Source organism: Puma concolor, chromosome B3 (genome assembly GCF_028749965.1).
Source record: "Puma concolor isolate L17-30 chromosome B3, mPumCon1.1.hap2, whole genome shotgun sequence".
Lineage (NCBI taxonomy): Eukaryota > Metazoa > Chordata > Mammalia > Carnivora > Felidae > Puma > Puma concolor.
This window is the reverse complement of record NC_141672.1, coordinates 115,247,521-115,274,530: the sequence shown is the minus strand read 5'-3', so window position 1 is coordinate 115,274,530 and position 27,010 is coordinate 115,247,521. Positions and strand designations below refer to the sequence as shown.

The 27,010-nt window shown below is 38.1% G+C and overlaps 1 protein-coding gene across 14 annotated transcripts in view; it reads left to right on the top strand.

Moving 5' to 3' along the window:
• Positions 1-27,010, top strand: part of MYO9A (myosin IXA) — a 291,871-nt gene that overhangs the window by 216,594 nt on the left and 48,267 nt on the right. For all 14 annotated transcript variants that reach the window (XM_086711106.1, XM_086711104.1, XM_086711107.1 and 11 more), the window contains 6 exons: positions 7,123-7,234; positions 10,559-10,620; positions 23,207-23,399; positions 24,920-25,048; positions 25,867-25,972; positions 26,802-26,933. In XM_086711106.1, coding sequence (XP_086567232.1) covers positions 7,123-7,234; positions 10,559-10,620; positions 23,207-23,399; positions 24,920-25,048; positions 25,867-25,972; positions 26,802-26,933 — 734 coding nt within the window. The remainder of the gene's footprint in view (positions 1-7,122; positions 7,235-10,558; positions 10,621-23,206; positions 23,400-24,919; positions 25,049-25,866; positions 25,973-26,801; positions 26,934-27,010) is intronic.

Genomic DNA, 27,010 nt, shown 5'->3' with positions numbered 1-27,010 from the left:
CTTTTTGATTGCCGACTCCATTGTGTGTGTGTGTGTACACACACACACACAACATCTTCTTTGTCCATTCATCTATCCATGGACATTTGGGCTCTTTCCATACGTTGGCTATTGTTGATAGTGCTGCTATAAACATGGGGGTGCATGTGTCCCTTCGAAACAGCACATCTGTATCCCTTGGATAAATGCCTAGTAGTGCAATTGCTGGGTCATAGGTTAGTTCTATTTTTTTTTAACATTTATTTATTTTTGAGAAACAGAGAGAGGCAGAGTATGAGTGGGAGAGAGTGGGGCAGAGAGAGAGGGAGACACAGAATTCGAAGCAGGCTGCAGGCTCCGAGCTGTCAGCACAGAGCCAGACGCAGGGCTCAAACTCATAAACTGCGAGATCATGACCTTAGCCGAAGTTGGACGCTCAACTGACTGAGCCACCCAGGTGCCCCAGTTCTAATTTTAATTAAAACATTTTTGTTCAATGTTTATTTATTATTGAGAGGCAGACAGCCCATGAGCACGGGAGGGGCAGGGGGAGACACAGAATCCGAAGCAAGCTCCAGGCTCTGAGCTGTCAGCACAGAGCGTGACGTGGGGGTCGAACACATAAACTGTGAGATCATGACCTGAGCCAAAGCCGGACGCTTAACCAACTGAGCCACCCAGGCGCCCCTATTTTTAATTTTTTGAGGAACCTCCATACTGTTTTCCAGAGTAGCTGCAGTCACTTTGGATTCCCACCATCATTTGAGTCAGGTGACTTTTAAAGATCCAGGCTGATGGGGTGCCTGGGTGGTTCAGTTGTTTGAGTGCCTGACTTCGCCTCAGGTCATGGTCTCATGATTCGTGGGTTCGAGCCCCACATCAGGCTCTGTGCTGACAGCTCAGAGCCTGAAGCCTGCTTTGGATTCTGTGTCTCCCTGTCTCTCTGCTCCTCCCCCACTCACATTCTGTCTGTCTGTCTCTCTCTATCTTTCTCTCTCTCAAAATAATAAATAAGCATTAAAAAAAAAAAAAAAAAAAACACTCCAGGCTGCAAGTCCCACTGGTTTTCCAAACTCACTGAATTCAACTCCTCCTGGGTTTTAAAACCAAACGTTATGGGGATTATTCTTCACCATGTGAGCTGTCTTGGTGTGAGGGCCCATTTCTTTGCCCTCTCTGCACGGGTAGCTCTTTCTCTACTGCAGGTAGCCTCCCTCCACTTTTCTGACTTTCCTACCCTTTCAGATGCAGTTTCTTCTGTGTATCTTGTTGTGGAGTTTGTTCTGCCTGTCTTCAGTTCACTCTCTGTTTATTGACCTGAATGTGGGTGATAACGTAGATGTAAATGTGGGACAGGATGAGCTCAGAGCCTTCCTACTCCACCATCTTCCCAAACTTTTTGTTTGTTTGTTTTTTAAAATTTTTATTTATTTATTTTTAGTTTTCAAATTTGTTTTTGAGAGAGAGACAGAGTGTGGGGTGGGGGGGGCGGGGGGCCAGAGAGAGAGAGACACACAGAATCCAAAGCAGACTCCAGACTCTGAGCTGTCAGCACAGAGCCCAACATGGGGCTCAAACTTGTGAAACGTGAGATCATGACCTGAGCTGAAGTCTGATGCTTAACCGACTGAGTCACCCAGGTGCCCCTGTTATAGACTTCATGCAGATTAACCATCTTTGGTTAACATATTATTTCTTGAGATGGAATAAATATAGTTACTAATATACAAGCTTTCTGAATTAAACTACAGTTCAGTTGTGCTTCCCTGAATTTTAGCAATTAGATTTTGAATGATTATAGAACATTCCTTCTTTTTGTTTAATATTTACTTATTTTATTATTTGCTTTTATTTTATTTTTTAATTTACATCCTAGTTAGTTAGCATATAGTGCAACAATGATTTCAGGAATAGATTCCTTAATGCCCTTACCAATTTAGCCCATCCCCCCTCCCACAATCCCTCCACCAACCCTCTGTTTGTTCTCTATATTTAAGAGTCTCTTATGTTTTGTCCCCCTACCTGTTTTTATATTATTTTTCCTTCCCATCCCTGTGTTCATCTATTCTGTGTCTTAAAGTCCTCATGTGAGTGAAGTCATACAATGTTTGTCTTTCTCTGACTGACTAATTTCACTTAGCATAATACCCTCTAGTTCCATCCACGTAGTTGCAAATGGCAAGATTTCATTCTTTTTGATTGCCAAGTAATACTCCATTATATATATGTATATGTGTGTATACATATACATATACATATACATATACATATACATATACATATACATATATATGTGTGTGTGTATCTACACACACACCCCACATCTTAAAAAAAATTTTTTTTAATGTTTATTTATTTTTGAGAGAGACAGAGTGAGCAGTGGAGGGGCAGAGGGAGATGGAGACAAAATCTGAAGCAGGCTCCAGGCTCTGAGTTGTCAGCACAGAATCCGATGTGGGGCTCGAACCCATGAACCGTGATATCATAACCTGAGCTGAAGTCAGACGTTCAAAAGACTGAGCCACCACATCTTCTCTTTCCATTCATCTATCAATGAACATTTGGGCTCTTTCCATACTTTGGCTATTGTTGATAGTGCTGCTATAAACATTGCAGTGCATGTGCCTCTTCGAAACAGCATACCTGTATCCCTTGGGTAAGTACCTAGTAGTGCAATTGCTGGGTCATAGGGTAGTTCTATTTTTAATTTTTTGAGGAACCACCATACTGTTTTCCAGAGTGGCTGCACCAGTTTGCATTCCCACCAGCAATGCAAAAGAGATCCTCTTTCTCCGCATCCTCACCAACGTGTTTTGTTGCCTGAGTTGTTAATGTTAGCCATTCTGACAGGTGGTATCTCATTGTGGTTTTGATCTGTATTTCCCTGATGAGTGATGTTGAGCATTTTTTCATGTGTCGGTGGGCCATCTGAATGTCTTCTTTGGAGAAGTGTCTATTCCTGTCTTTTGCCCATTTCTTCACTTGATTATTTATTTTTGAGGTGCTGAGTTTGATAAATTCTCTGTAGATTTTGGATACTAAATCCTTTATGTGCTATGCCATTTGCAAATATCTGCAACCATTCCATTGGTTGCCTTTAGTTTTGCTGATTGTTTTCTTCGCTGTGCAGAAGCTCCTTTATTTTGATGAGGTCTCAGTAGTTCATTTTTGCTTTTGTTTCCCTTGCCTCTGGAGATGTGTTGAGTAAGAAGTTGCTGCGGCCAAGGTCAAAGAGGTTTTTGCCTGCTTTCTCCTCGAGGATTTTGATGGCTTCCTGTCTTATATTGAGGTCTTTCATCCAATTTGAATTTATTTTTGTGTATGGTGTAAGAAAGTGGTCCAGGTTCATTCTTCTGCATGTTGCTGTCCAGTTTTCCCAGCACCACTTGCTGGGAGACTGTCTTGGTTCCATTGGATATTCTTTCCTGCTTTGTCAAAGATTAGTTGGCCATACATTTGTGAGTCCATTTCTGGGTTTTCTATTCTGTTCCATTGATCTGAGTGTCTGTTTTTGTGCCAGTCCCATACTGTCTTGATGATTACAGCTTTGTAATAGAGCTTGAAGTCCGGGTGCGGTGCCTCCTGCTTTCGTTTTCTTTTTCAAGATTGCTTTGGCTATTTGGGGTCTTTTGTGGTTCCATACAAATGTTAGGCTTGTTTGTTCCAGCTCTGTGAAGAATGCTGGTGTTATTTTGTTTTTTTTTTTTTTTTTTTTTTTTTTTTAAATTTTTTTTTTTTTTTTTTTCAACGTTTATTTATTTTTCGGACAGAGAGAGACAGAGCATGAACAGGCGAGGGGCAGAGAGAGAGGGAGACACAGAATCGGAAACAGGCTCCAGGCTCTGAGCCATCAGCCCAGAGCCCGACGCGGGGCTCAAACTCACGGACCGCGAGATCGTGACCTGGCTGAAGTCGGACGCTTAACCGACTGCGCCACCCAGGCGCCCCAATGCTGGTGTTATTTTGATAGCTATTGCATTGAATATGTAGATTGCTTTGGGTGGTATTGACATTTTAACACTATTTTTTCTTCCTATCCAAGAGCATGGAATCTTTTTCCATTTTTTTATGTCTTCTTCAATTTTTTTCATAAGCTTTCTGTAGTTTTCAGTGTATAGATTTTTCACCTCTTTAGATAGATTTATTCTTAGGTATTTTATGGTTTTTGGTCCAATTGTAAACGGGATCGATTGGTGTATAGGAAGGCAACTGATTTCTGTGCATTGATTTTATATCCTGCAACTTTGCTGAACTCATGGATCAGTTCTCGCAGTTTTTTGGTGGAATCTTTTGGGTTTTCCACATAGAGTATCATGTCATCTGTGAAGAGTGAAAGTTTGACTTCCTCCTGGCCAATTTGGATGCCTTTTATTTCTTTGTGTTGTCTGATTGCTGAGGCTAGGACTTCCAATACTATGTTGAATAACAGTGGTGAGAGTGGACATCCCTGTCTTGTTCCTGACGTTAGGGGGAAAGCTCTCAGTTTTTCCCAATTGAGGATGATGTTAGTGTTGAGTCTTTCATATATGGCTTTTATGATCTTCAGGTATGATCCTTCTGTCCCTACTTTATTGAGGATTTTTATCAAGGAAGGATGCTATATTTTGTCAAATGCTTTCTCTGCATCTATTGAGAGGATCATGTGGTTCTTGTCCGTCTGTTCGTTCGTTCTTTCTTTCTTTCTTTCTTTCTTTCTATGTTTATTTTTGAGAGAGAGAGAGAGAGAGTGTGTGTGTGTGTGTGTGTGAGTGGGAGAGCGTCAGAGAGAGAGAGGAAGACATAGAATCTGATGCGGGCTCCGGGCTCTGAGCTGTCAACACAGAGCCCTATGCAGGCCTCCAACTCATGAATGATGAGATCAGACCTGAGCTGAAGTTGGACGCTTATCCGACTGAACCACCCAGGTGCCTCTCTTGTCCTTTCTTTTATCGATGTGATGAATCACGTTGATTGTTTTGCGGATATTGAACCAGCCCTGGATCCCAGGTATAAATCCCACTTGGTTGTGGTGAAGAATTTTTTTAATGTATTATTGGTTGGCTAATGTTGAGGATTTTTGCATCCATGTTCATCAGGGAAATTGGTCTATAGTTCTCCTTTTTAGTGGGGTCATTGTCTGGTTTTGCATCAAGGTAATGCTGGCTTCATAGAAAGAGTTTGGAAGCTTTCCTTCCATTTCTATTTTTTGGTACATCTTCAAGAGAATAGGTGTTAACTCTTTCTTAAATGTTTGATTGAGTTCCCCTGAAAAGCCATCTGGCCCTGGACTCTTGTTTTTTAGGAGATTTTTGATTACTAATTTGATTTCTTTACTGGTTATGGGTCTGTTCAAATTTTCTGTTACTTCTTGTTTCAGTTTTGATAGTTTATATGTTTCTAGGGATTTGTTCATTTCTTCCAGATTGCCCATTTTATTGGCATATAATTGCTCATAATATTCTCTTATTATTGTTTTTATTGATCTCTCCTCTTTCATTCTTGATTTTATTTGGGTCCTTCCCTTTTTCTTTTTGCTCAAACTGGCTAGTAGTTTATCAATTTTGTTAATTCTTTCAAAGAACCAGCTTCTGGTTTCTTTGATCTGTTCTACTTTTTTTTTTTTTTTTTTTTTTTTGGTTTCTATAGCATTGATTTCTGCTCTAATCTTTATTATTTCCTGTCTAATGCTTGTTTGGGTTTTTATTTGCTGTCCTTTTTCCACCTCTTTAAGGTGTAAGTTTAGGTTGTGTATCTGAGACCTTTCTTCCTTCTTTAGGAAGGCCTGGATTGCTATCTGTATTCCCTCTTATGACTGTCTTTGCTGCGTCCCAGAGGTTTTGGGCTGGGTATTATCATTTTCTTGGCTTCCATGTACTTTTTAATTTCTTCTTTAACTTCTTGGTTAGCCCATTCATTCTTTAGTGGATGTTCTTTAGTCTCCAAGTATTTGTTATCTTTCCAAATTTTTTTTTGTGATTGATTTTGAGTTTCACAGCATTGTGGTATGAGAATATGAATGGTATGGTCTCGATCTTTTTGTACTTATTGAGGGCTGATTTGTGTCCCAGTATGTGATCTATTCTGGAGAACCTTCTATGTGCACTGGAGAAGAATGTATATTCTGCTGCTTTAGGGTGAAATGTTTAGAGTATATCTGTTAAATCCATCTGCTCCAGTGTGTCATTCAAAGCCATTATTTCCTGTTTAGATGATCTGTCCATTGTTGTAAGTGAGGTGTTGAAGTCCTCTACTATTATAGTATTATTATCAATGAGTTTCTTTATGTTGGTGATTAATTGATTTTATTTAGGTGCTTCCACATTTGGAACATAAATGTTTACAACTGTTAGGTCTTCTTGGTGGATAGACTCCTTAATTATGATATAATGCCCTTCTTCATCTCTTGTTAAAGTCTTTATTTTAAAGTCTAGATTGTCTGATGTAAGTATGGCTACTTCAGCTTTCTTTTGTTGACCATTAGTATGATAGATGGTTCTCCATCCACTTACTTTCAATTTGAAGGTGTCTTTAGGTCTAAACTGGGTCTCTTGTAAACAGCATATAGATGGGTCTTATTTTCTTATCCATCTGTTACACTGTGTCTTTTGATTGGAGCATTTAGTCCACTGACGTTTAGAGAGAGTACTGAGAGATACAAATTTGTTGCCAATATGTTTCTTGTAGAGTTGGAGTTTCTGGTGGTGATCTCTGGTCCTTTCTAGTCTTCGTTGCTTTTGGTCTTTTTTTTTCCCCCCTCTTGTCTTTTCTCCCCTCAGGGAGTTCCCGGTAAAATTTCTTGCAGGGCTGGTTTAGTGGTCATGAAGTCCTTTAATTTTTGTTTGTCTAGCACCACTGATTTTTATAATTTAAAATGCTGATTCAGAGTCATGCAAAACAGCTCTTGTATGTTTGTAGCATTCCTTTCTGTTTTCATACAAGTTGATCTTGTTTCTCTACTAGATTGTTAGCTTTTTGAAAGTAGGGACCACATATATTGCCTTTATTTAGTTTCTCAGAAGATCGTATTTACTCCTGGAGTAAATGCCCATTGAAGACTTAACAAGGGATTGAAGGATTTCCCATTGGCTGACTATGTTAAGACAGCATTTGTTATGTTGGCTTTAACATAAATGCTATGTTTTTGTTTTTGTTTTTTTTATTCAGGTAGAAGAGCACAATGGTCACATCTTTAAGGCCACCCAGTATAGCATCCCTACATACTGTGAGTACTGTTCTTCCCTGATATGGATAATGGACCGAGCCTCTGTTTGCAAATGTAAGTATGAGTGATCTTTTTTTTTTTTTTAAAGGAATCCATCTATCTTTACTACAGTAATTCCAAACATTTCACCATGAACCTCATTTTTGCTATATAATCTTGTCACATGTGGCAGAACACATGTACTTTGTCAGACACCCATCTATCCGTTCTTTGAAGTGCAAAATAAAGTACAGAGACCTGAACTGACTTCTCTAGGTTCTCAGGGGTCCCACTTTAAACTTGTGGCTAAGAAGGGTCTGGGCCCTGCTGTCAGGACTCACATCGAAAGCCACTCTTCCAGAAACTTTTTATCTACATTTAGTAGCCTGAGGAACCAATTTGTGAGTTTCTTCAAAGAGGAAGAGCTCTTCTGAGGGAAGACAATTACCCTCAGAAATTATAGTACTTTTATTTAGCCAATATGAGTGATCTTTGAGAATTTTTTTTAACCCCTTGATATTTCTATTTCCTAAGTTTACTTACATTTTTTTTTAACATAAAAGAGTAATTCACATTTCCTGATTCTTTAACCTCATTTCACTGTACTCTTTCACCTACTCCCTGTTGCCAAACCAGATATTTTGGTGTTGTTTGGTCATTGTACTTGCAGCTTACTTTATCTGAAATGCTCTTCTCCCAGACGTTAGTATGACTTACTATTTCAGTTAATCTGTCTTCACTCAAATGTTACCTCTTACAGAGCTCTTTCCTTACTGTCCTATCTGAATACCACTCTGTCCCCTAATTTTTTGTCCCTTAATTCTCTGTCTCCTTCCTCAGCTTAATAGGCTTCATAGCACTTATCACCACCCAAGGTTATATTAAGTATTTGTTTTCTTGTTTGTCAGGCTGTCCCACTAGAAAGACATATAAGGTCAGGAAATTTAATTGTTTCTTTTTTTTTTTTTTTTTTTTTTTTAAATTTTTTTTTTTCAACGTTTATTTATTTTTGGGACAGAGAGAGACAGAGCATGAACAGGGAAGGGGCAGAGAGAGAGGGAGACACAGAATTGGAAACAGGCTCCAGGCTCTGAGCCATCAGCCCAGAGCCCGACGCGGGGCTCGAACTCACGGACCGCGAGATCGTGACCTGGCTGAAGTCGGATGCTTAACCGACTGCGCCACCCAGGCGCCCCTTAATTGTTTCTTAATACCAGATCACTTGAAACTTAATACCAGATCAGTTCTGGTATTACAAATTTTGATAAATATTTGTTAGGTAGATGGACCTATAGATGGATGGATGAATTAATGCAAATATTATTAGGCTATAACCAAAAAAGTACTTTTTTTCTACTCGTAATCTTCTTTGTTAAACTTTTTTTGTGTGTGAAAGTTTATTTATTTTGAGAGAGAGCTGATGGGTAAGTTGCAGAGAGGGAGGGAGGGAGGGAGAGAGAGAGAGAGAGAGAGAGAGAGAGAGAGAGAGAATCCCAAACAGGCTCTGCACTGTCAGCAGAGAGCCCAGCATGGGGCTCAAACTCACCAACTGTGAGATCCTACCTGAGCTGAAATCAAGAGTCAGATGCTTTACTGGCTGAGCTGCCCAGGAGCCCCTCTACTGTAATCTCATCAGAATATATAAGTCTGTGAATGTGAATAGAGACTTTTTATAGGTCACCTTGGTTCTGGGTTCTGGCTTACAGAGGACCTTCAGATTCTTTTCCTGTCATGCCATACGTCTACTGTGGTGCTTTCAGTAATTCTTGGAGGTTTTGTTTCCTAGTGGCCTGGAATTGAATGACTGAAGTATTAGGAAGGGCTGTGTCCAGTAGGACAAGGATGAAAGTCATGGTCACCATTGTGGAATCACCATTATTAGATATGTTCATTTGTTCTGTCATCAACAATGGTTTCTTTTTGTTTTATTATTGATAATCTAAAAAAATTACAGTAAGAACAAAATAGGAAGTAGTTTGCCATTAACTTGACTGTTTGATGTTAGTCTGGGTCCAGTAGGTTTGGTATAAATGTCTCTGTGTTTTAAAACTGAAAATGGAAAAAAATCTGCTTGTTTATGACTTGGGTGGGCTTGGTTTGATTTCTAAATAGAATTAACTGACTTTGTGATTTACTGGTGGTTTCACCTGCACAGTGAGATAGCCTCCCCTATTTGATCTCGGTCTTGAAAACCTCACAAGTTATGTTTTAGAAGCTCAAAAAAAATACTTAGGTGTTGATATCAAGGGGTAGAACTGGTGTAGCAAAGTGATACCGGTCAGGTATGTTTTCAGTATTCTCTCACTGCTTCTTCCCACTACCAATTGCCTAACAAGCCTTTTCTCTGCTGCTCCAGGGAATAATTTCTCCTCTGAAACTTTTCTTTATCTTTTTTCCCAGTCACAACTGATATTGTTTATATTCTGGTTCCTCAGAGCTCTATTCTGGACTTTCTAAGATAGTAAATAAATAAAGCCTTTCTTAGATCTTAATGTGCTACCCAACGTACTTTCATTTCAGCAGGAGTCTTTGGTGGTAATACGTTTCTTCCTCCTTGGAATGATTCTTAATAGGTATTTTTGGCACTTTAATAGATTGCAGAGCCAGATATATTAGGAGAGCATAAAGACTAATTTGTGAGTCAGGTCAGAAAGATAGAAAATATTCTGTAGGAATATGGCAGGTGCAGGGAGGAGGAGTAGACAGTGATGAAAGATTAAAAGCTTTTTCATAGACAGTAGTTAGAAATTTTAGGCATGTTTTTCAGCTTCACTTTTCTAAATAGAATGGGTTAAAATGCTTTTTTATTGTTTTTTTATATGAAATTTATTGTCAGATTGGTTTCCGTACAACACCCAGTGCTCATCCCAACAGCTGCCCTCCTCAATGCCCATCACCCACTTTCCCCTCCCTCCCACCCCCTATCAACCCTCAGTTTATTCTCAGTTTTTAAGAGTCTCTTACGGTTTGGCTTCCTCCCTCTCTAACTTTTTTTTTCCCCTTCCCCTCCCCCATTCTAATACCATATGAAACATATATATGATATTATAGCAGCCTCAAATTTAAAGAAAATATTTATGTCTAAAACAGAGTTGTAAACTTTTTTTTAAAAATTTTTTTATATTTATTTATTATTGAGAGACAGACACAGAGTGTGAGCAGGGGAGGGTTAGAGAGAGGGAGGAGACACAGAATCCGAAGTAGGCTCCAAGCTCTGAGCTGTCAGCACAGATCCCAATGCGGGGCTCGAACTCACAAATTGCGAGATCATGACCTGAGCCGAAGTCGGTCGCCCAACCGACTGAACCACCCAGGCCCCCCTAAAGTTGTAAACTTTTTAAGTTCTTGTCATTGATGTACAGGCTTCTAAAAATACTGCATTCTTAATCTGTTTTTCAGTATGTAAATATGCTTGCCATAAGAAATGCTGTCTGAAAACCACAGCCAAGTGCTCTAAAAAGGTAAGAAATTATCACCTATGAGTAGTAAATAACAGATATATTGGTCTTTTCTACCTCATGAAAGCAAGCAAGTCCTCTTCAGTGGTTTTATAGAGCAGTGGTTTTCAAACTTTTTGATCACAACTCACACTTTATGTCATGATCCAGCATACGTATATATATAGGGATAGGTATATAATTGGATTGATTTTCCTGGAACTATATTTACCTTTACTATTTGGGAGAGCTATTAAACTGGTTTCACAACTGACAGTTTATTAAAACACTGCTTTTAAAGGTTTTCCACTTCATTAAATGCTCATAACTCTTACTAGAAATTGTCTTGAAAGTGGTAGGCTATAGCTAAAGATTTTAACATTATGTTTTTACATAATTCAGCTTGGATACACAGAGATCTAAAAGGTATTAAACATGTACTTTGACACTTTATTTTAAAGGAAGCAATGATTTTTGATAGATTTCAGGCTTTTTTTGCTATATAATCACATTTTTTTTACTTATTAGTCACATATGGACAGTTGTAACAATACTATACAAATCTGAACTGTAATATAAATGTGTGTGTGTATTGTTTACAACCCAGGTACAGTATTTGCATCTGTTCCAAATTAGTAGACAAATCATGGCAAGGTATACAAAGAGAAATTTTATTCAAGGCTTAAAATACAATGAAGGTGGGACATTTGCTTTGAGCTTAGGTGGAATAGCTTGTGACAGACTATTACCCATGCCAAGAATAACTGAAAAAAGTGTTGCTGCACATCAGAGAGCTAGCTGCCCAGGAAAGTTGGACTTTGTTGGAATGTCAATCCTAGAGAGAAGATAATTGCATAGTAGTGAATCTGTGTCTGTGAGATGTTTTTCTCCTAGTAGGAATTTGTCAATTTTTGCTGTAGAACACGAAACCACAATTTCAGGCAGAGTTTTTAAGAGTCAGAGAAGTCAGCACAACTTTTAGGAATCTCATAGGGCAATGGAGGCAAAAGTTGGAATTTGGGATTGCCAAGACCAGGAATTTGGGTTTGCCAGGATCATGATCCAGGTGTAACCCTTGAACTCAGAGGTTTTTCCCTCAAGACATTCTCTGAATTCTTAAGCTATATGGGGTAAAAGGCTAAAAAGCTAAACTGGAAAAAAGATCAGAGTTTTCTGCAATTTCACACTGTTAAGGAAAAAAAATTGGAGTTCTGTGATCCACCTTCAGAGAGGGGCCCTACTGAATGTCCTACACTGGCACTGAGACCTCTGAAGAGCTGTACTCCCTCTCAGAAAGGGAGTGAGTCATTAATAGTCTGGACGTTATAAAAGCTGAAGACGAGCTTTAAGGCATTCTTGATTAGATTAAGATGATCTGTTCCTTAATTTGGCTACCCATCAGAGAGAATAGGGTGAACCCTCTCCAAAGAGACATAACATCATCCAACGTTTATACTTTATCTATATATAATAACAGATATTAAGAAATGAGACAGAGAAAAAAACACATAGACAATGTCAGTAGACTCACAGATGACCCAGTTACTGAATTTTCAGACCTGGACTTTAAAACCTTTTTTTTCAAATATGTTGAAATATAGATAAAAAGAAAAATTTTTTTTAATTTTTTTAACATTTATTTATTATTATTGAGAGAGAGAGAGACAGAGCACAAGCACGGGAGAGGCAGAGAGAGGAGGAAACAGAATCTGAAGCAGGCTCCAGGCTCTGAGCTGTCAGCACAGAGCCGACGTGGGGCTCGAACTCACAAACCGCGAGATCATGACCTGTGCTGAAGTTGGCTGCTTAACTGACTAAGCCACCCAGGCACCCCGAAAATTTATTTTTTATCAATATCTGAAATATACATTTAAAAAAGAGGCAAATGGAGATTCTAAAAATAAAAAATGCAATTGGAATTATAAACTCAAAAGATGGGCTCAACAGCATATTGGTCATAGGAGAAGAGAAGATTGGTGAACTAAAAGATAGGTCAGTAGAAATCTATAAGTGCAGAGAGCAAAAAAGAAGGGGGAAATACAAAGATAAACACGAGAAACATCTAGGAAAAGATGAAAGGTTCTTTAAATGTGGGTAATTGGAGTCCAGGAAGAAAGGAAAGAGAATAAGGGAAAAGCAACATTTTAAGAGATAATGACCAAGACATCAAGTCACAGGTTCATGAACCATTTTTAACCTAAAGCGGGATAAATACAAAGGAAGCCACACCAGATGGACACTTCTCCAAATGAAAGGAAAAAAAAATTCCTTAAAAGCAGTCTGAAAGGAAAAAATAAAAGCACTGCTAAAGCAGCAGTGAAGAAAAACTGACAACTGGCTTCTCAACAGAAATGATGGAAGTCAAAAGACAGTGGCCTGGCATGTTTTGAGAGTTATAATAAAATGAAGCTAACTCAGAGTTTTGTACCTTGTGACAATAGCTTTCAAAAATGAAAATGGGGGCACCTTGTTGGCTCAGTCAGTTAAGCGTCTTGATTTTGGCTCAGGTCATGATCTCATGGTTCATGGATTGAGCCTCATGTTGGGCTCTTTGCTGACAGTGCAGAGCCTGCTTGGGATTCTCTCTTATCCTCTCTCTCCCTGCTCCCCAACTCGTGCACGAGCACTCTCTCTCTCTCAAAATAAAGAAATAAACATTGAAAAAAAAGTGAAAATGATGTGAAATTATTTCTAGACAAAGACTCAGAATATGTCACCAGCAGCCTTGCACTAAAAGAAATACTAAAGGAGGTACTCCAGGCAGAAGGAAAATGACATTGGATAGAAACAGAAACATAGGAAAGAATGAAGAAAAATGCAAAGAGTGAATAATATTTATAAATCTAAGTGAATATGACTAAAAATACAATAATGTCTTTTATAACACTTCAAATATATAGTTGACCCTTGAACAACAGGGGTTTGAACATCATGGGTCCACTTATTTGTGGATTTTTTTGATAAACACAGTTATGTAAATGTATTTTCCTTATGATTTTCTTTTTTTAAGTGTTTATTTAATTTGGATAGAGTGCACAAGCTGGGGAGGGGTAGAGAGAGAGGGAGTCAGAGAATCCCAAGCAGACTCCATGCTGTCAGCACAGAGCCCAATGCTGGGCTTGATCTCATGCATCATGAGATCATGACCTGAGCTGAAATCAAGAGTTAGATGCTTGGCCACCTGAGCCACCAAGGCACCCCTTCCTTATGATTTTCTTGATAACATTTTATTTTCTCTAGCAGTGTACTTCATTGTAAGAACACAATGTATAATACATATATAACATATAAAAATGTGTTGATTGACTGTTTATGTTATCAGTAAGGTTTCCAGTCAGCAATAGGCTATTAGTAATTAAATTTTAGAGGACTCAAAAGTTACATGCAGGTTTTTGGCTACATAGGAAATTGGTGCCCTTAATTCCTACATTGTTTGAAGGCCAACTATATAGAATTAAACTGCCTGACAACAATAACAACACAAAAGTTACTTGGGTAAATGGAATTAAACTATACTAAGGTCCCTGGGTTATCTGGGAAGTGGTTAAATTGTTCAAAATACATTAGACTTAAATATGTTATGGATATTTGTTTTAGTCTTTAACCACTAACAGAAAAGCAAATGAATATATGTCTTAAAAGCTAATAAAGATGGGAGAATGGAAAAACGAAAAATATTTGATCTAAACGAAGACCAGAAATGAGAGGAACAAACATAAATTAGATCAGAAAAGAAAATACATAGCAGATTGGTAGGTATAAGTCCAAATATATTGGAGATTACATTAAATGTTAATAGGTAAGATACTTCCAGTTAGAAGACTAGGTTAAAACCAACTGAAAAATCAATGATATGCTGTTTACAAGCAACATTCTTAAATATAAAGATACAGAAAGGCTGAAAGCAAAAGGATAGATTTGTATGCAAAGACTAACAAATAGAAAGGTGGTGTACGTATACTAGTACTAAAGTGTATTTTAGGGCAAAAAACATTTCAGATGAAGATGTTTTGTAATGATAAAATGGTCATCCCATCAGGGAGATATAAAAATTCTAACCTTTTTTATTTTTTTAATATTTATTTTTGAGAGAAAGAGTGTGCACAAGTGGGGGAGGGGCAGAGAGAGACAGAGACAGAAACAGAGAATCTAAAGCAGGTTCCAGGCTCTGAGCTGTCAGCATAGAGCCTGATGCAGGGCTTGAACCCATGAACTGTGAGGTCATGACGTGAGCTGAAGTTGGACACTTAACTGACTCAGGCACCCCCAAAAATTCTAACATTAGGGGAGACTTGATATTATTGCTTTAATACCTAGAGACAAAAATTTAATAAGGGTGCAAATGATAGGAAAACAAGATGAAAAAACTTGACCTAGTTGATGTGTAATGAATCTTGCAGTCTTTTCAAGAGCACATGGGGCATTTGAGAAAAATTGATTATATGTTGGGTTATAAAGCAAGTCCCTACAAATTTCAAGAGGATTGAAACTGTTGAGAGTACATTTTTTGACCCAAGTGATATTAAGCTCTAAATCAACATAAAGATAACTAGATAGTCTTCAAGTACTTGGAAATTAAGCAATACTCTTATAAATTACAATAAAAATGAAAAAATATTTTGAACTAAATGATAAAGTATGACTAGGTACAAAAGTGTGGGTACAGCAAAAGTTGTGAGTAGAGGACTAATTATAGCTATTTTAAATGCATACAGTTAGGAAGGATGTAAAAAAAGAAATGATCTAAACTTCTATCTCTAGAAGATGGGGAAAAGTAACCTCAGCAAATTTAATCCAAAGGCAGTAGAAGGAAGATAATAAAGAGAAATAAATGAAATCAAATCTACAAAGCCAAATTTTAGCGCTTTGGAAATACTAAAACCATGGATAAACTCTTAACAAGAGGGATTAATAAAAAGAACTTCTAAAAAACAAATTGTCACAAAATAATTCATGTATCATTGCAGATACTGTATACATTAAAAAGGCCTTTAGTTAAAGGCTATTAATGGATACCTTGATGCTAACAAATTTGACAATTTATTTAAACTAAGAAAAATAGATCTGAAGAATCATATCAATTAAAATCGAGTTAGTAATTGAAAATCTTCCCACAAAGAAATTCTAGGTCTGATCTTTGCTTAATTAACTACTTCCCAAAATTTAAAAAAGAAACAACACCAAATTTCTATAAATTCTGCCAGTGAATGGTGAAAGAGTGAATACTTCATAACTTTTCCCCCCAAACTGACTTACGAAGAAACCTTAAAGTCAAACCTTTAAGAAACCTTAAAGTCAAACATGAAGGGATATTACAATAAAGGACAATTGTAGGTCAGTCTATATCATAGCATAGATATAAAAAAATCTTAAACTATTAGCACTTAAATCTGTGTTAATGGCAAAAAATGAAAAAAAAAAACCTTTGTGATAGGGGCGCCTGGGTGGCGCAGTCGGTTGAGCCTCCGACTTCAGCCAGGTCACGATCTCGCGGTCCGTGAGTTCGAGCCCCGCGTTGGGCTCTGGGCTGATGACTCAGAGCCTGGAGCCTGTTTCCGATTCTGTGTCTCCCTCTCTCTCTGCCCCTCCCCCGTTCATGCTCGGTCTCTCTCTGTCCCAAAAATAAATAAACGTTGAAAAAAAAAATTAAAAAAAAAAACAAAAAAAAAAAACAAAAACTTTTGTGATAAAGTTGGTTTTATTCTATGAATATAAAGTTGGTTTGTCATTCAAAAATCAAGTGATGTGAACTTCCTCTGAAGATGGTGGAGTAGGAAGATCCTAAGCTCACCTTATCCCATGGGTACAACTAGATAACATCCACATCAGTGTAAATAACTCAGAAAATGACCCAAAGACTGGCAGAACATGCTCTCCACAGCTAAAGGTAGAGAAGAGGCCACATCGAAGAGGGTAGGAAGAGAGGAACTGTGGTGGGATCTAAATGGACCCATAAGACTGTGTGAGAGAGAGGGACTCCATGGGCACACAGAGGGGAAGGACCTATGCCAGGCACCCCAGGCACAGGGTACTCACATGGGGAAGACAAATCTTCATGGCATGTGGCTTTGAAAACCAGAGGAACCTAACAATCAATGGGGCTTAACACCAGTAAATTTAAAAACCAGTGGGTTGGCTCTGGGAGAAGTGGGAGAGTAGAGCCCCCACCCTTAAAGAGACAGAAGAACAAACAGTCCTACTGAGATACAGCATAGAAGCAGCAGTTTGAAAAATGCATGGGGTGTATGGGAAGGATATTTATTTACTAATCTCAGAACATGTGCTGGAGAGGAAGGGATCTTTGTCAGACTTCTCCAAGAGCAGAAGAGCTGGTGGGTGCCGTTTCCCTCTCTGCCCCCCAGCCTAGATATACAGGCTGCTATGAGAACCAGCACTGCAGCAACACTCTCCACTTAGCTTGCTGACAGTACATTCTGCCCCCATGTTCTCCTGCAGAAATGCCCCCTCTAGTACATCCTAGGTCAGAGCCCATCCAAAGTGGTGCATTGAGCCTGGCAGTGTGCAAGCAACACTGACAGGGACCGGCACCACTCCAAAGTGACTCCTGCCTAAAGGAGAGTAGAAGATAACCACATACATCAGTACAGCTGCAGCCCAGCAGTGGGCTGAGGTCAGACATCAGGTCTGACTATAGTCCCTGCCAACCAACGAAAACTTTTCAGGGGACAATACAAGGAAAGCAGCCTGTAGTTTGGTGCTACTGCATGTTTGGCCAACTCCTGGTCTGAATCAACTTAAGGCCAAGGTGGCCCTAGACTGGCCCACTAACAATACATGGGCCAAACCCTGCTCACAACAGGCAGTGAGAGCCATTGCAGATGAATGGACTGAAGGCAAACACGGCTTAGCTACACCAGCATGGTGCGTGCAACATACATAGGAAACACCCCTGAAACATCAGGTTCTGGTGAACAGGGGACATTGCTCTGTAGGCCATTACAGGACCTCTTCTTCATAAAGTCATCAATTTCAAGAGTGGGAGATGTAGCAGACTTTCTTAACACATAGGAACAGATGCAGAGAGACAAAATGAGGAGACAGAGGAATATGTCCCAAATGAAAGGACAGCAAGGGAGCTAAACAAAACAGAGATAAGTAATATGTCTGATAGGGAATTTAAAGTAATGGTCATAATGATACTGGATTTGAGATAAGAGTAGAGGAACTCAATATGACCCTCAACAAAGAGATAGAGAACATGAAAACGAACCAATCAGAGATTAAGGACCCAATAACTAAAATTAAAAATAGATGGAATAGACCAGAAGAAGCAGAAGAACAGATCAGCAGAGGTCAGAGTAATGGAAAGCAATCAAACTGAACAGGGGAGAGAAAAATACTATAATAAAAAATGAAAATAGACTATGGGAACTAAGCAATACTATCAAGTGCAATAACATTTCCACAATAGGGACCCTAGAAAGAAAAGAGAGAGAAAAGGGGGCAGAAAATTTATTTGAAGAAATAACAGATGAAAACTTCCCTAATATGAAGAAGGAAACAAATCCAGATTCATAGAGAGCCCCCAACAAAATCAACTCAAGGAGGTCCACATGAAGACACATAATAACTAAAATGGCCAAAAATATTGTTAATAGAGATAATTTTAAAAGCAGCAAGAGAAAAGAAAATAAATAATACAAGGGAAATCACTTAAGGCTAATAGCTGATTTTTCAGCAGAAACTTTGCAGGCCAGAAGAGAGTGGCATGATATATTGAAAATCCTGAAAAAACAAAAACCTGCAACCAAGAATACTCTATACAGCAAGGCTGTGATTCAGAATAGAAAGAGAGATAAAGAGTTTTCCGGACAAACAGAAATTAAAGGAATTCATCACCGCTAAACTAGCCCTATAAGAAATGTTAAAGGACAGAAATGTTTCCTTTCCTTTGTCTGGAAAGAAAGACCATAAGTAGTAGGAATAAGAAAAATAGGAAAAGCAATAAAAATAAGTATATCTGTAAAAATCAGTCAAGGAACTGACAAAATTAAAGATATAAAATGTGACACCATATACCTAAAACATGGTGGGAAGGAGTGAGGAATAAAGTATGGGGTCAAACTTAAGTGACCACCAATTTAAAGATTGCTAAATGCATAAGATATTAAATATAAACCTAATGGTAACTACAAATCACAAACTGGTAGTAGATATCCAAAAAATAAAAGAGAAAGGAATCCAAGTATATCACTAAAGAAGGCCAGCAAATTGTGAGAGAAGAGAGCAAGGGACGAAAGGAACAGAGAACTACAAAACAACCATAAACAAGTAACAAAATGACAGTAAGTACCTATCTATCAGTATTTACTTAGAATGCAAATGGACTAAATGTTCCAATCAAAAGACATAGAGAGATGGAATGGATAAAAAAACAAGGCCCATTATATGTTTGCTACAACAGACTCATTTCAGACCTAGAAACACCTGCAGATTGAAAGTGAAAGGTAGAAAAGCATTTATCATGCAAATGGAAATGAAGAGCCAGGGTAGCAATAGTTATATTGGACAAAATAGACTTTAAAACAAAGACTGTTAACAAGAGACAAAGAAGTACACTATATAATCATAAAGGGAACAGTCCAACAAGAGGGTATGATAATTATAGGGGTGCCTGGGTGGCTCAGTGGTTAAGCATCTGACTTTGGCTCAGGTCATGATCTCATGGTTTGTGAGTTCAAGCTCTGCGTTGGGCTCTTTGCTGACAGCTCAGAACATGCAGCCTGTTTCAGATTCTATGTCTTCCTCTCTCTCTGCCCCTCCCCCACTTGTGCTCTGTCTTTCTCTGTCAAAAATAAACAAACATTAAAAAAATTAAAAACGAAGATATAACAATTGTATATATTTCTGCACCTTTCTACATAAAGTAGCTGATAACAACCATAAGTGAAGTAATTGATAGTAATGCAATAATAGGGGACTTTAACAACCCATTATATTAAGGGATAGATCATACAAACAGAAAATCAACAAGGAAACAGTGACTTTGAATGACACACCAGACCAGATGGATCTAAAAGATACATTCAGAACATTCTATCCTAAAACAGAAGAACACATATTCTTTTTTTTTTTTTACACATATTCTTTTCAAGTGCACATGGAGAATTCTGCAGAATAGGTTACATATTAGACCATAAAAAAAGTCTCAACAGATTCAGAAAGATTGAAGTCATACCATGCATCTTTTCTGACTACAATGCTATGAAACTAGGAATCAACAACAACAAAAAACCTGGAAAGAATACAAATACATGGAGGTCAAATAACATGCCATTAAATGATGAATGGGTCAACCAAGAAATGAAAGAGGAAATCAGAAAAACTCATGGATGTAAATGAAAATGAAAACACAACAGTCCAAAATCCTTGGGATGCAGCAAAAGCTTTCTAAGAGGGAGGTTTTGAGCAGTACAGGCCTACCTCAAGAAACAAGAAACATCTCAAATAAACAACGTAACCTTATACCTAGGAGAGCTAGAAAAGAACAAACAAAACCCAAAACTAGTAGAAGGAAAGAAGTAAAGATTAGAGCAGATAAAATGAAATAGAAACTAAGAAGACAGCAGAACAGATGAATGAAACTGGGACCTGGTTCTTTGAAAAGATCTAAAAATTGATAAACTGTTAGCAAGACTCCAGAAGAAAGGACTCAAACAAAAACAGAAGTGAATAACCACTGACACCATAGAAATACAAAGGATTATAAGAAAATATTATGAAAAATTATATGCCAACAATTTGGGCAATCTAGAAGAAATGGATAAATATATAACCTCCCCAAACTGAGTCAGGAAGAAATGGAAAATTTGAACAGACCAGTTAGCAACAATGAAATTGAGTCAGTAATTAAGAAAAAAAAACAACAAAAAACAAACAAAACCCTCCCAACAAACAAGTCCAGGACCAGACAGCTTCATGGGTGAAATCTAACATCTAAAAAATAATTAATACCTATTCTTCTCAAACTGTTCTAAACAAGAAAAAGGAAAGCTTTCAAACTCATTCTATTAGGCCAGCAATACCCTGAATCAAAACCAGATAAAGACAGTACTGGAAAAGAGAACTACAGGTCAATATCTCTGATAAATATAGATGCAAAATCTCAACAAAATATTAACAAAGCAAATTCAGCAGTATATTAAAAAAATTATTTGCCGGGGCGCCTGGGTGGCGCAGTCGGTTAAGCGTCCGACTTCAGCCAGGTCACGATCTCGCGGTCCGGGAGTTCGAGCCCCGCGTCAGGCTCTGGGCTGATGGCTCGGAGCCTGGAGCCTGTTTCCGATTCTGTGTCTCCCTCTCTCTCTGCCCCTCCCCCGTTCATGCTCTGTCTCTCTCTGTCCCAAAAATAAATAAACGTTGAAAAAAAAATAAAAAAAAAAAAAAATTATTTGCCATGATTAAGTGGGATTTATTCCTGGGATGCAGGAGTGGTTCAATTTTTGTAAATCAATTAATGTGATACATCACATCAAGAAAAAGTATAAAAAGTATGTGACCATTGCAACAGATGCAGAAAAAGAGTTTACTGAAGTTATACCATCCATTCATGATAAAGACCCACAACAAAGTAGGTTTAGAAGGAACATACCTCAACATAATCAAGGCCATATATGAAAAATCTATAGCTAACTTCATAGTCAATGGGGAAAAACAGAGCTTTCCCCCTAAGGTCAGGAAGAAGACAAAAATGTCTACTCTCACCACTTTTATTCAACATAGTATTGGAAGTTTCAACCACAGCAGTCAGACAGATATGGAAATAAAAGGTATGGAAATTGCTAAGGAAGAGATAAAACTTTCACCATTTGCAGATGACATGATACCATATATAAAAAAACTAAAGAGTCCACCAAAAAGGTACTGCTAAATAAATTCAGTAGGATTGCAGAATACAAAATCAATCTATGGAAATCCACTGCATTTCTATACACTAAGTAGCAGAAAGAGAAATTAAGAAAATATTCCCATTTAGAATTCTACCAAAAATGATAAAATATCTTGGAATAAACTTAACCAGAGAAGTGAAAGTCCTGTACTCTATAAACTGTAAAACAATGATGAAAGAAATTGAAGATGACACAAACAAATGGAAAGATATTCCATGTTCACGGATTACAAGAACAAGTTTCGTTAAAATGTCCGTACTACCCAAAGCAATCTACTGGATTTAATGCAATCCCTATTAAAATGCCAGCAGCATTTTTCATAGAACTAGGACAAATAATCTTTTTTAAAAGTTTATTTATATTTTGAGAGAGAGAGAGAGAGTGAGTTGGGGAGGGACAGAGCAAGAGAGTGAGAGAATCCTAAGCAGGCTCCACACTGTCAGCACAGAGCCCAATGCAGGGCTCGAACTCATGAACCATGAGATCATGACCTGAGAGCCAAAATCAAGAGTTGGATGCTTAACCAACTGAACCACCCAGCCACCCCACGACCAAGTTAGAAAAAGAGAATGATGCAAGAGAAGGAAAAGAGAAGAGATTTATAAAAAAAGATCTGAGTCTCAGAGATAATACCTGGCATTTTTATCTTCTGTGAATTACTTCAAATAGTCTTCAGGATAAGCTGTTCTTTTACAGTCATGTAAACTGTAGTTTGTAGGATTATGATGTCAGATACACTATTTTTTTTAAATGTTTATTTATATTTGAGAGAGGGAGAAAGAGCATGAGTGAGGGAGGGGCAGAGAGAGAGAAAGAGAATCTGAAGCAGGCTCCAGGTTCTGAGCTGACACAGGGCACAAACTCCTGGACCATGAGATCATGACCTGAGCTGAAGTAGGAAGCTTAACTGACTGAGCCACCCAGGTGCCCGCAGATACACCAATTAAAGTAAGAAAGAGCTTGAACACTAATCATGGGTCAGTCTGTGTGTGCTTCTACCTTTGGCTATGATATTGTTCAGTTAAACTTCCCTGAAGTTGGGGCGCCTGGGTGGCTTAGTCGGTTAAGCGTCCGACTTCGGCTCAGGTCATGATCTCGTGGTCCGTGAGTTCGAGCCCCGCGTCGGGCTCTGTGCTGACCGCTCAGAGCCTGGAGCCTGTTTCAGATTCTGTGTCTCCCTCTCTCTCTGCCCCTCCCCCGTTCATGCTCTCTCTCTCTCTCAAAAATAAATAAACGTTAAAAAAAAATTAAAAAAAAAAAAACTTCCCTGAAGTTTACATAAACATTGAAGCATTGTTAAGCCTGAGAAATTACTGGCAGCTCTAATTCATATCTAATCAGACTTTCTATTGGTGCTTGGTAAATGTTTAGCACACAAAGTCTATTCCCTTTCTCCTTTGTCCAAATCCCAACTTTATGTGAAGAACTTTTTAATAGGAAGGGGAACAGTAGCCTGTTGCCACTGTCTTCATTCTCTACCCCATTATATTTTGAGGGGATTCGTAGTGGTAGAGGATTGAAAAGTACATCTCACTTGATATATATTGTCAGTATTAACCAGAATTCCCTTTCCCTCCAGCTCCTATAACTGTGTTCATGAAACTTCAGGGAAATAAAAAGTAGTTCCTCTTAAGTAACTGGTTAAATATGTTTAAAGATGTTTGAATGTATTTGGAAACAGAAAATTATCTTCCATTTAGTATGATCCAGAGCTGTCATCTCGACAATTTGGGGTTGAATTGTCCCGTTTGACCAGCGAAGAACGAACTGTTCCTTTAGTGGTGGAAAAGCTCATAAACTACATTGAAATGCATGGACTGTACACAGAAGGTATTTACCGAAAGTCTGGTTCAACTAATAAAATCAAGGAGCTCCGACAGGGTCTAGATACAGGTAAGATAGTGCTCTCCAAATCAAGACCACATGCTTTTATTTAAATAGGTCATTTTACACTCAAAGTTTTCATTACATGTTGCCTTTTTTTCTCGTAGCCAAAAGAATGCAATCTTTTCTGTGGTGCTTATTCATTTTGTGGCTTTCTAAAGAATCTTTGTTTTTATGTGGTCAGTTCAGCAAACACATATTGAGTGTTTCATTTCTACAAGGCATTATTAGGTACTTCAGACAGATCTCATTTAATCTTAACAATTTGGTATGGTCATGATATCTGTAATTTACAAAGAAGAAAATAATTTAAAGAAAATTACATAATGATCTGTTGATGATGATGTAGAGCAGTGTGCCAATGTTTTTATTCTAATCTTCACAACAGTCCTGTGATTTAGGGATTATTATCCTACTTAAAGAAACTGAGGCTTACAGAGGATCTTACCCAAAGACTCACCACCAATAAGTGATCAAGCTGGGATTTAACCCCAGATGTTCTGAATTCATAATCTAAACTATCGCCTATTAGTCTGTTATTTTGACTCCCAAGTGTGCTGTTTCTGATGCATGTTCTCACCTTCCTATATTGATGACATAATTATTTAGTGGATTAAACATGTACCTGTGTAGAACTGTAGCCTCAGCCCCGGAATATATCAGGAATTTGACTTTGGTTTCATTGTCAACTTCTACTTTTTATCACTATTGGGAAGGAATAGATCATTTTGAATCAAACATAGGTACAAAGCTTGTCTCTGTGTCTCCAGGAACCTATCTACATGCTTTTTCTTTCTAGTTGTTTTGTTTTGTTGTTGTTGTTGTTGTTGTTTTAATGGGCAAATCAGGGAGAAATTAGTATGGAAATAACAGAAAATGTTTGGTAAAACTCAAGCAGGAACTTCTGCCTACCAGAGACTTCATCTATTCCAGTTTAAAGGCAGTTTCCAACTTGTGTCTTGCACCTTGGGTCAGCACAAATGAAAAATCATTCATCCTATATCCTCCCAATCATTTCCTTTGTATAACCTTTGGGAGTTTATAAGTGAAACAGAGTAAAGATATGTCCTTTACATTTCCTAAGTTCAGTTATTGCTGTCCTTTCATCTTTAAAAATGACTTAACATTAGCCTTATTTTTAGAAAATGTCTTCTGGGCCTTTTCCCCATGTGTCATCCACAGCATTGCTAATGAAAGTGTGGCTCACAGACCAATCTACAAGATAAGTACAAAAACTGAGTGTAAGCATTTAGAAATACTTATAACAGTATTTAACAGAGCTTTGACATGAAAGCATATGATCTTTTATTTTACTTATTTAGCAGTCTACAACAGATTTGGAAAACAAACAAAAAGCTGTTCCTTTACCACTGTTAGAAGTGCTTTTCTAGAGCAAACAATTAGATTGTAGAAGGTATTAGTTCAATTAAGAACATGAAGGCTTCCTTGGTGATGATAGTTTCTAAAGTGAATTATTTTAATTTCTTTGCATGTTTTGGCTTTGTTATCTAACTCTTGTCTATAAACAGATGCTGAGAATGTAAACCTGGATGACTATAACATACATGTCATTGCAAGTGTATTCAAACAATGGCTTCGTGATTTGCCCAATCCACTCATGACCTTTGAGCTCTATGAGGAATTTCTTCGAGCTATGGGTAAGCACAGGCTTCCTGGATTCCACGGAAGGGCTATACTTGGGAAAGGAATGCTATCTTCATTATAGATTTATTTAGTCATCCTCTAGTGGTTTAGTCCATATAGGTCCAAAACTAAGCTTTTGACAGTCAATACAGAACTGCCACTGTATTCTCACCTATTCATTTGTTGATTTTTGAGAGCTTCATTAAAATGTCAGGATCCCAAACGTTTTCTGAGTAAGTCAGCTAGTTGCTTCTCACAAAGAGATTGAAAGACTAAGATTACAAATTATAAACACATTAGAAAACTAAATAGATTTAAGGGCCAGCTTATATTCATTTAAATTGTGAATCTAGGCAAGATCTCTGCTATCTATTTTATGCCAGGCCTACTAGATGATGGAGTTTAGTTTTTCAGCACTACAGGTATGTAGGGTGTTGCTGAAGGCCTGCCTAGACGTGTTTAGGCCCTGAGGCATTACTCCTCAAATTCCTATAAGACCAATTTATAAATTACATGGCAATTAATTAATTTTAATGGGGGAATCCACCTGCCACAAAATGCCTAATAAACTAGGCCGTCTCTTTCCCCTTGCTGTAATAAGGATGACTGGGATATAGATTAAAACCAGGAGACTGCTTAGTGAATATAGAATTCAAGCAAAGGAAGATTAGTAGTAACTGTGAGTTGCTCGTTTTCTGTCATACAGGTACAACTGTCTCTCCTAAAACTTTAAAATTTAGAGCCAGGCTGCCCTGCTTCTATCTGTTCAGGAGGAAGATACAGCATATAAGAGGGCGTATTCAATTTTATTTGCTGTCCTTAATCTTTCTAGGCCTTCAGGAGAGGAAAGAAACAATCCGTGGTGTATACTCTGTGATTGACCAGCTCTCTCGAACTCATCTCAATACACTGGAACGCCTCATCTTTCATCTAGTCAGGTAATTTCAAGGAGCAAGGAAAGATATGATAGTTTTGGGTTTTTTTTTTTTTTTTTGATTCTTTTAAATGAGGGAAGAACTCCTTCATTTGGAAAACTGACAGATCTTTTTTTTCCTATTTATAAAGTCAGCGACTCAAACAGGGGCTTACAGTTCCTTGGAGCAGAAAGCCTCAGCTGAGTTGGACTGCATGACAGGTGCTTCTCTGCCCTGTTTGAGCCATGTAACAACTTCAGCCTCATGGTGGCACTATGTAGCCTAGCCTGTTATCTCATTCCTGAACTAGGAAGTAGACATAACCTAATTCAAAGGAGGTGGGTTCAAATGGTGCTTGAGAATTGACTGACCAGAGACTTCAGGAGTGGTCTCTCTTCTCTGAGTATAAGTATCTGCAGTAGTTGGGTAGAAAGTTATGTTTATTTTTATTAGATAAATATCTGGTAAATACTAGATAAATGTTAGATGAATATCTAATATGACTATCTGAAAATGCCTTAAAGTCTCTGCTGTGCATTCTTCAGACACGTTTATCAGGTGTATGGCAGTGGGTCAGAAATTTCCCTTGATAAGCTATCTGCTAGCCTATATTGCTTCAAGTAAGGGACAGAGTGAAAGTGCATTAAAAAAAAAAAAAAAAAAAAAGTGTATTTTCCAGAGGCAAAGGAATAGCTTTGGGAAAAGTCTACAAGTATCTTCTTTCAACTGATATGTATATCCTTCCAGTACTATGTGCTTGATGTCATACGTCATCTTTTTCTCATATCCTCTGCCTGTGTCCTTACTATTTACCCTTTTTTTCTGAACTTCACTTGGTTTTTTTATTCCTTAGGATTGCTCTACAGGAAGAAACTAATCGAATGTCTGCTAATGCTTTAGCCATTGTGTTCGCACCCTGCATTCTCCGCTGCCCTGATACCATTGACCCACTACAAAGTGTGCAGGACATCAGTAAGACTACCACGTAAGGCCTGTTGTTAACACCTCCACAAGACCCCAGAAACTTCTGAGTCAGTGTAGCCACTTTATCCAGATATCGAA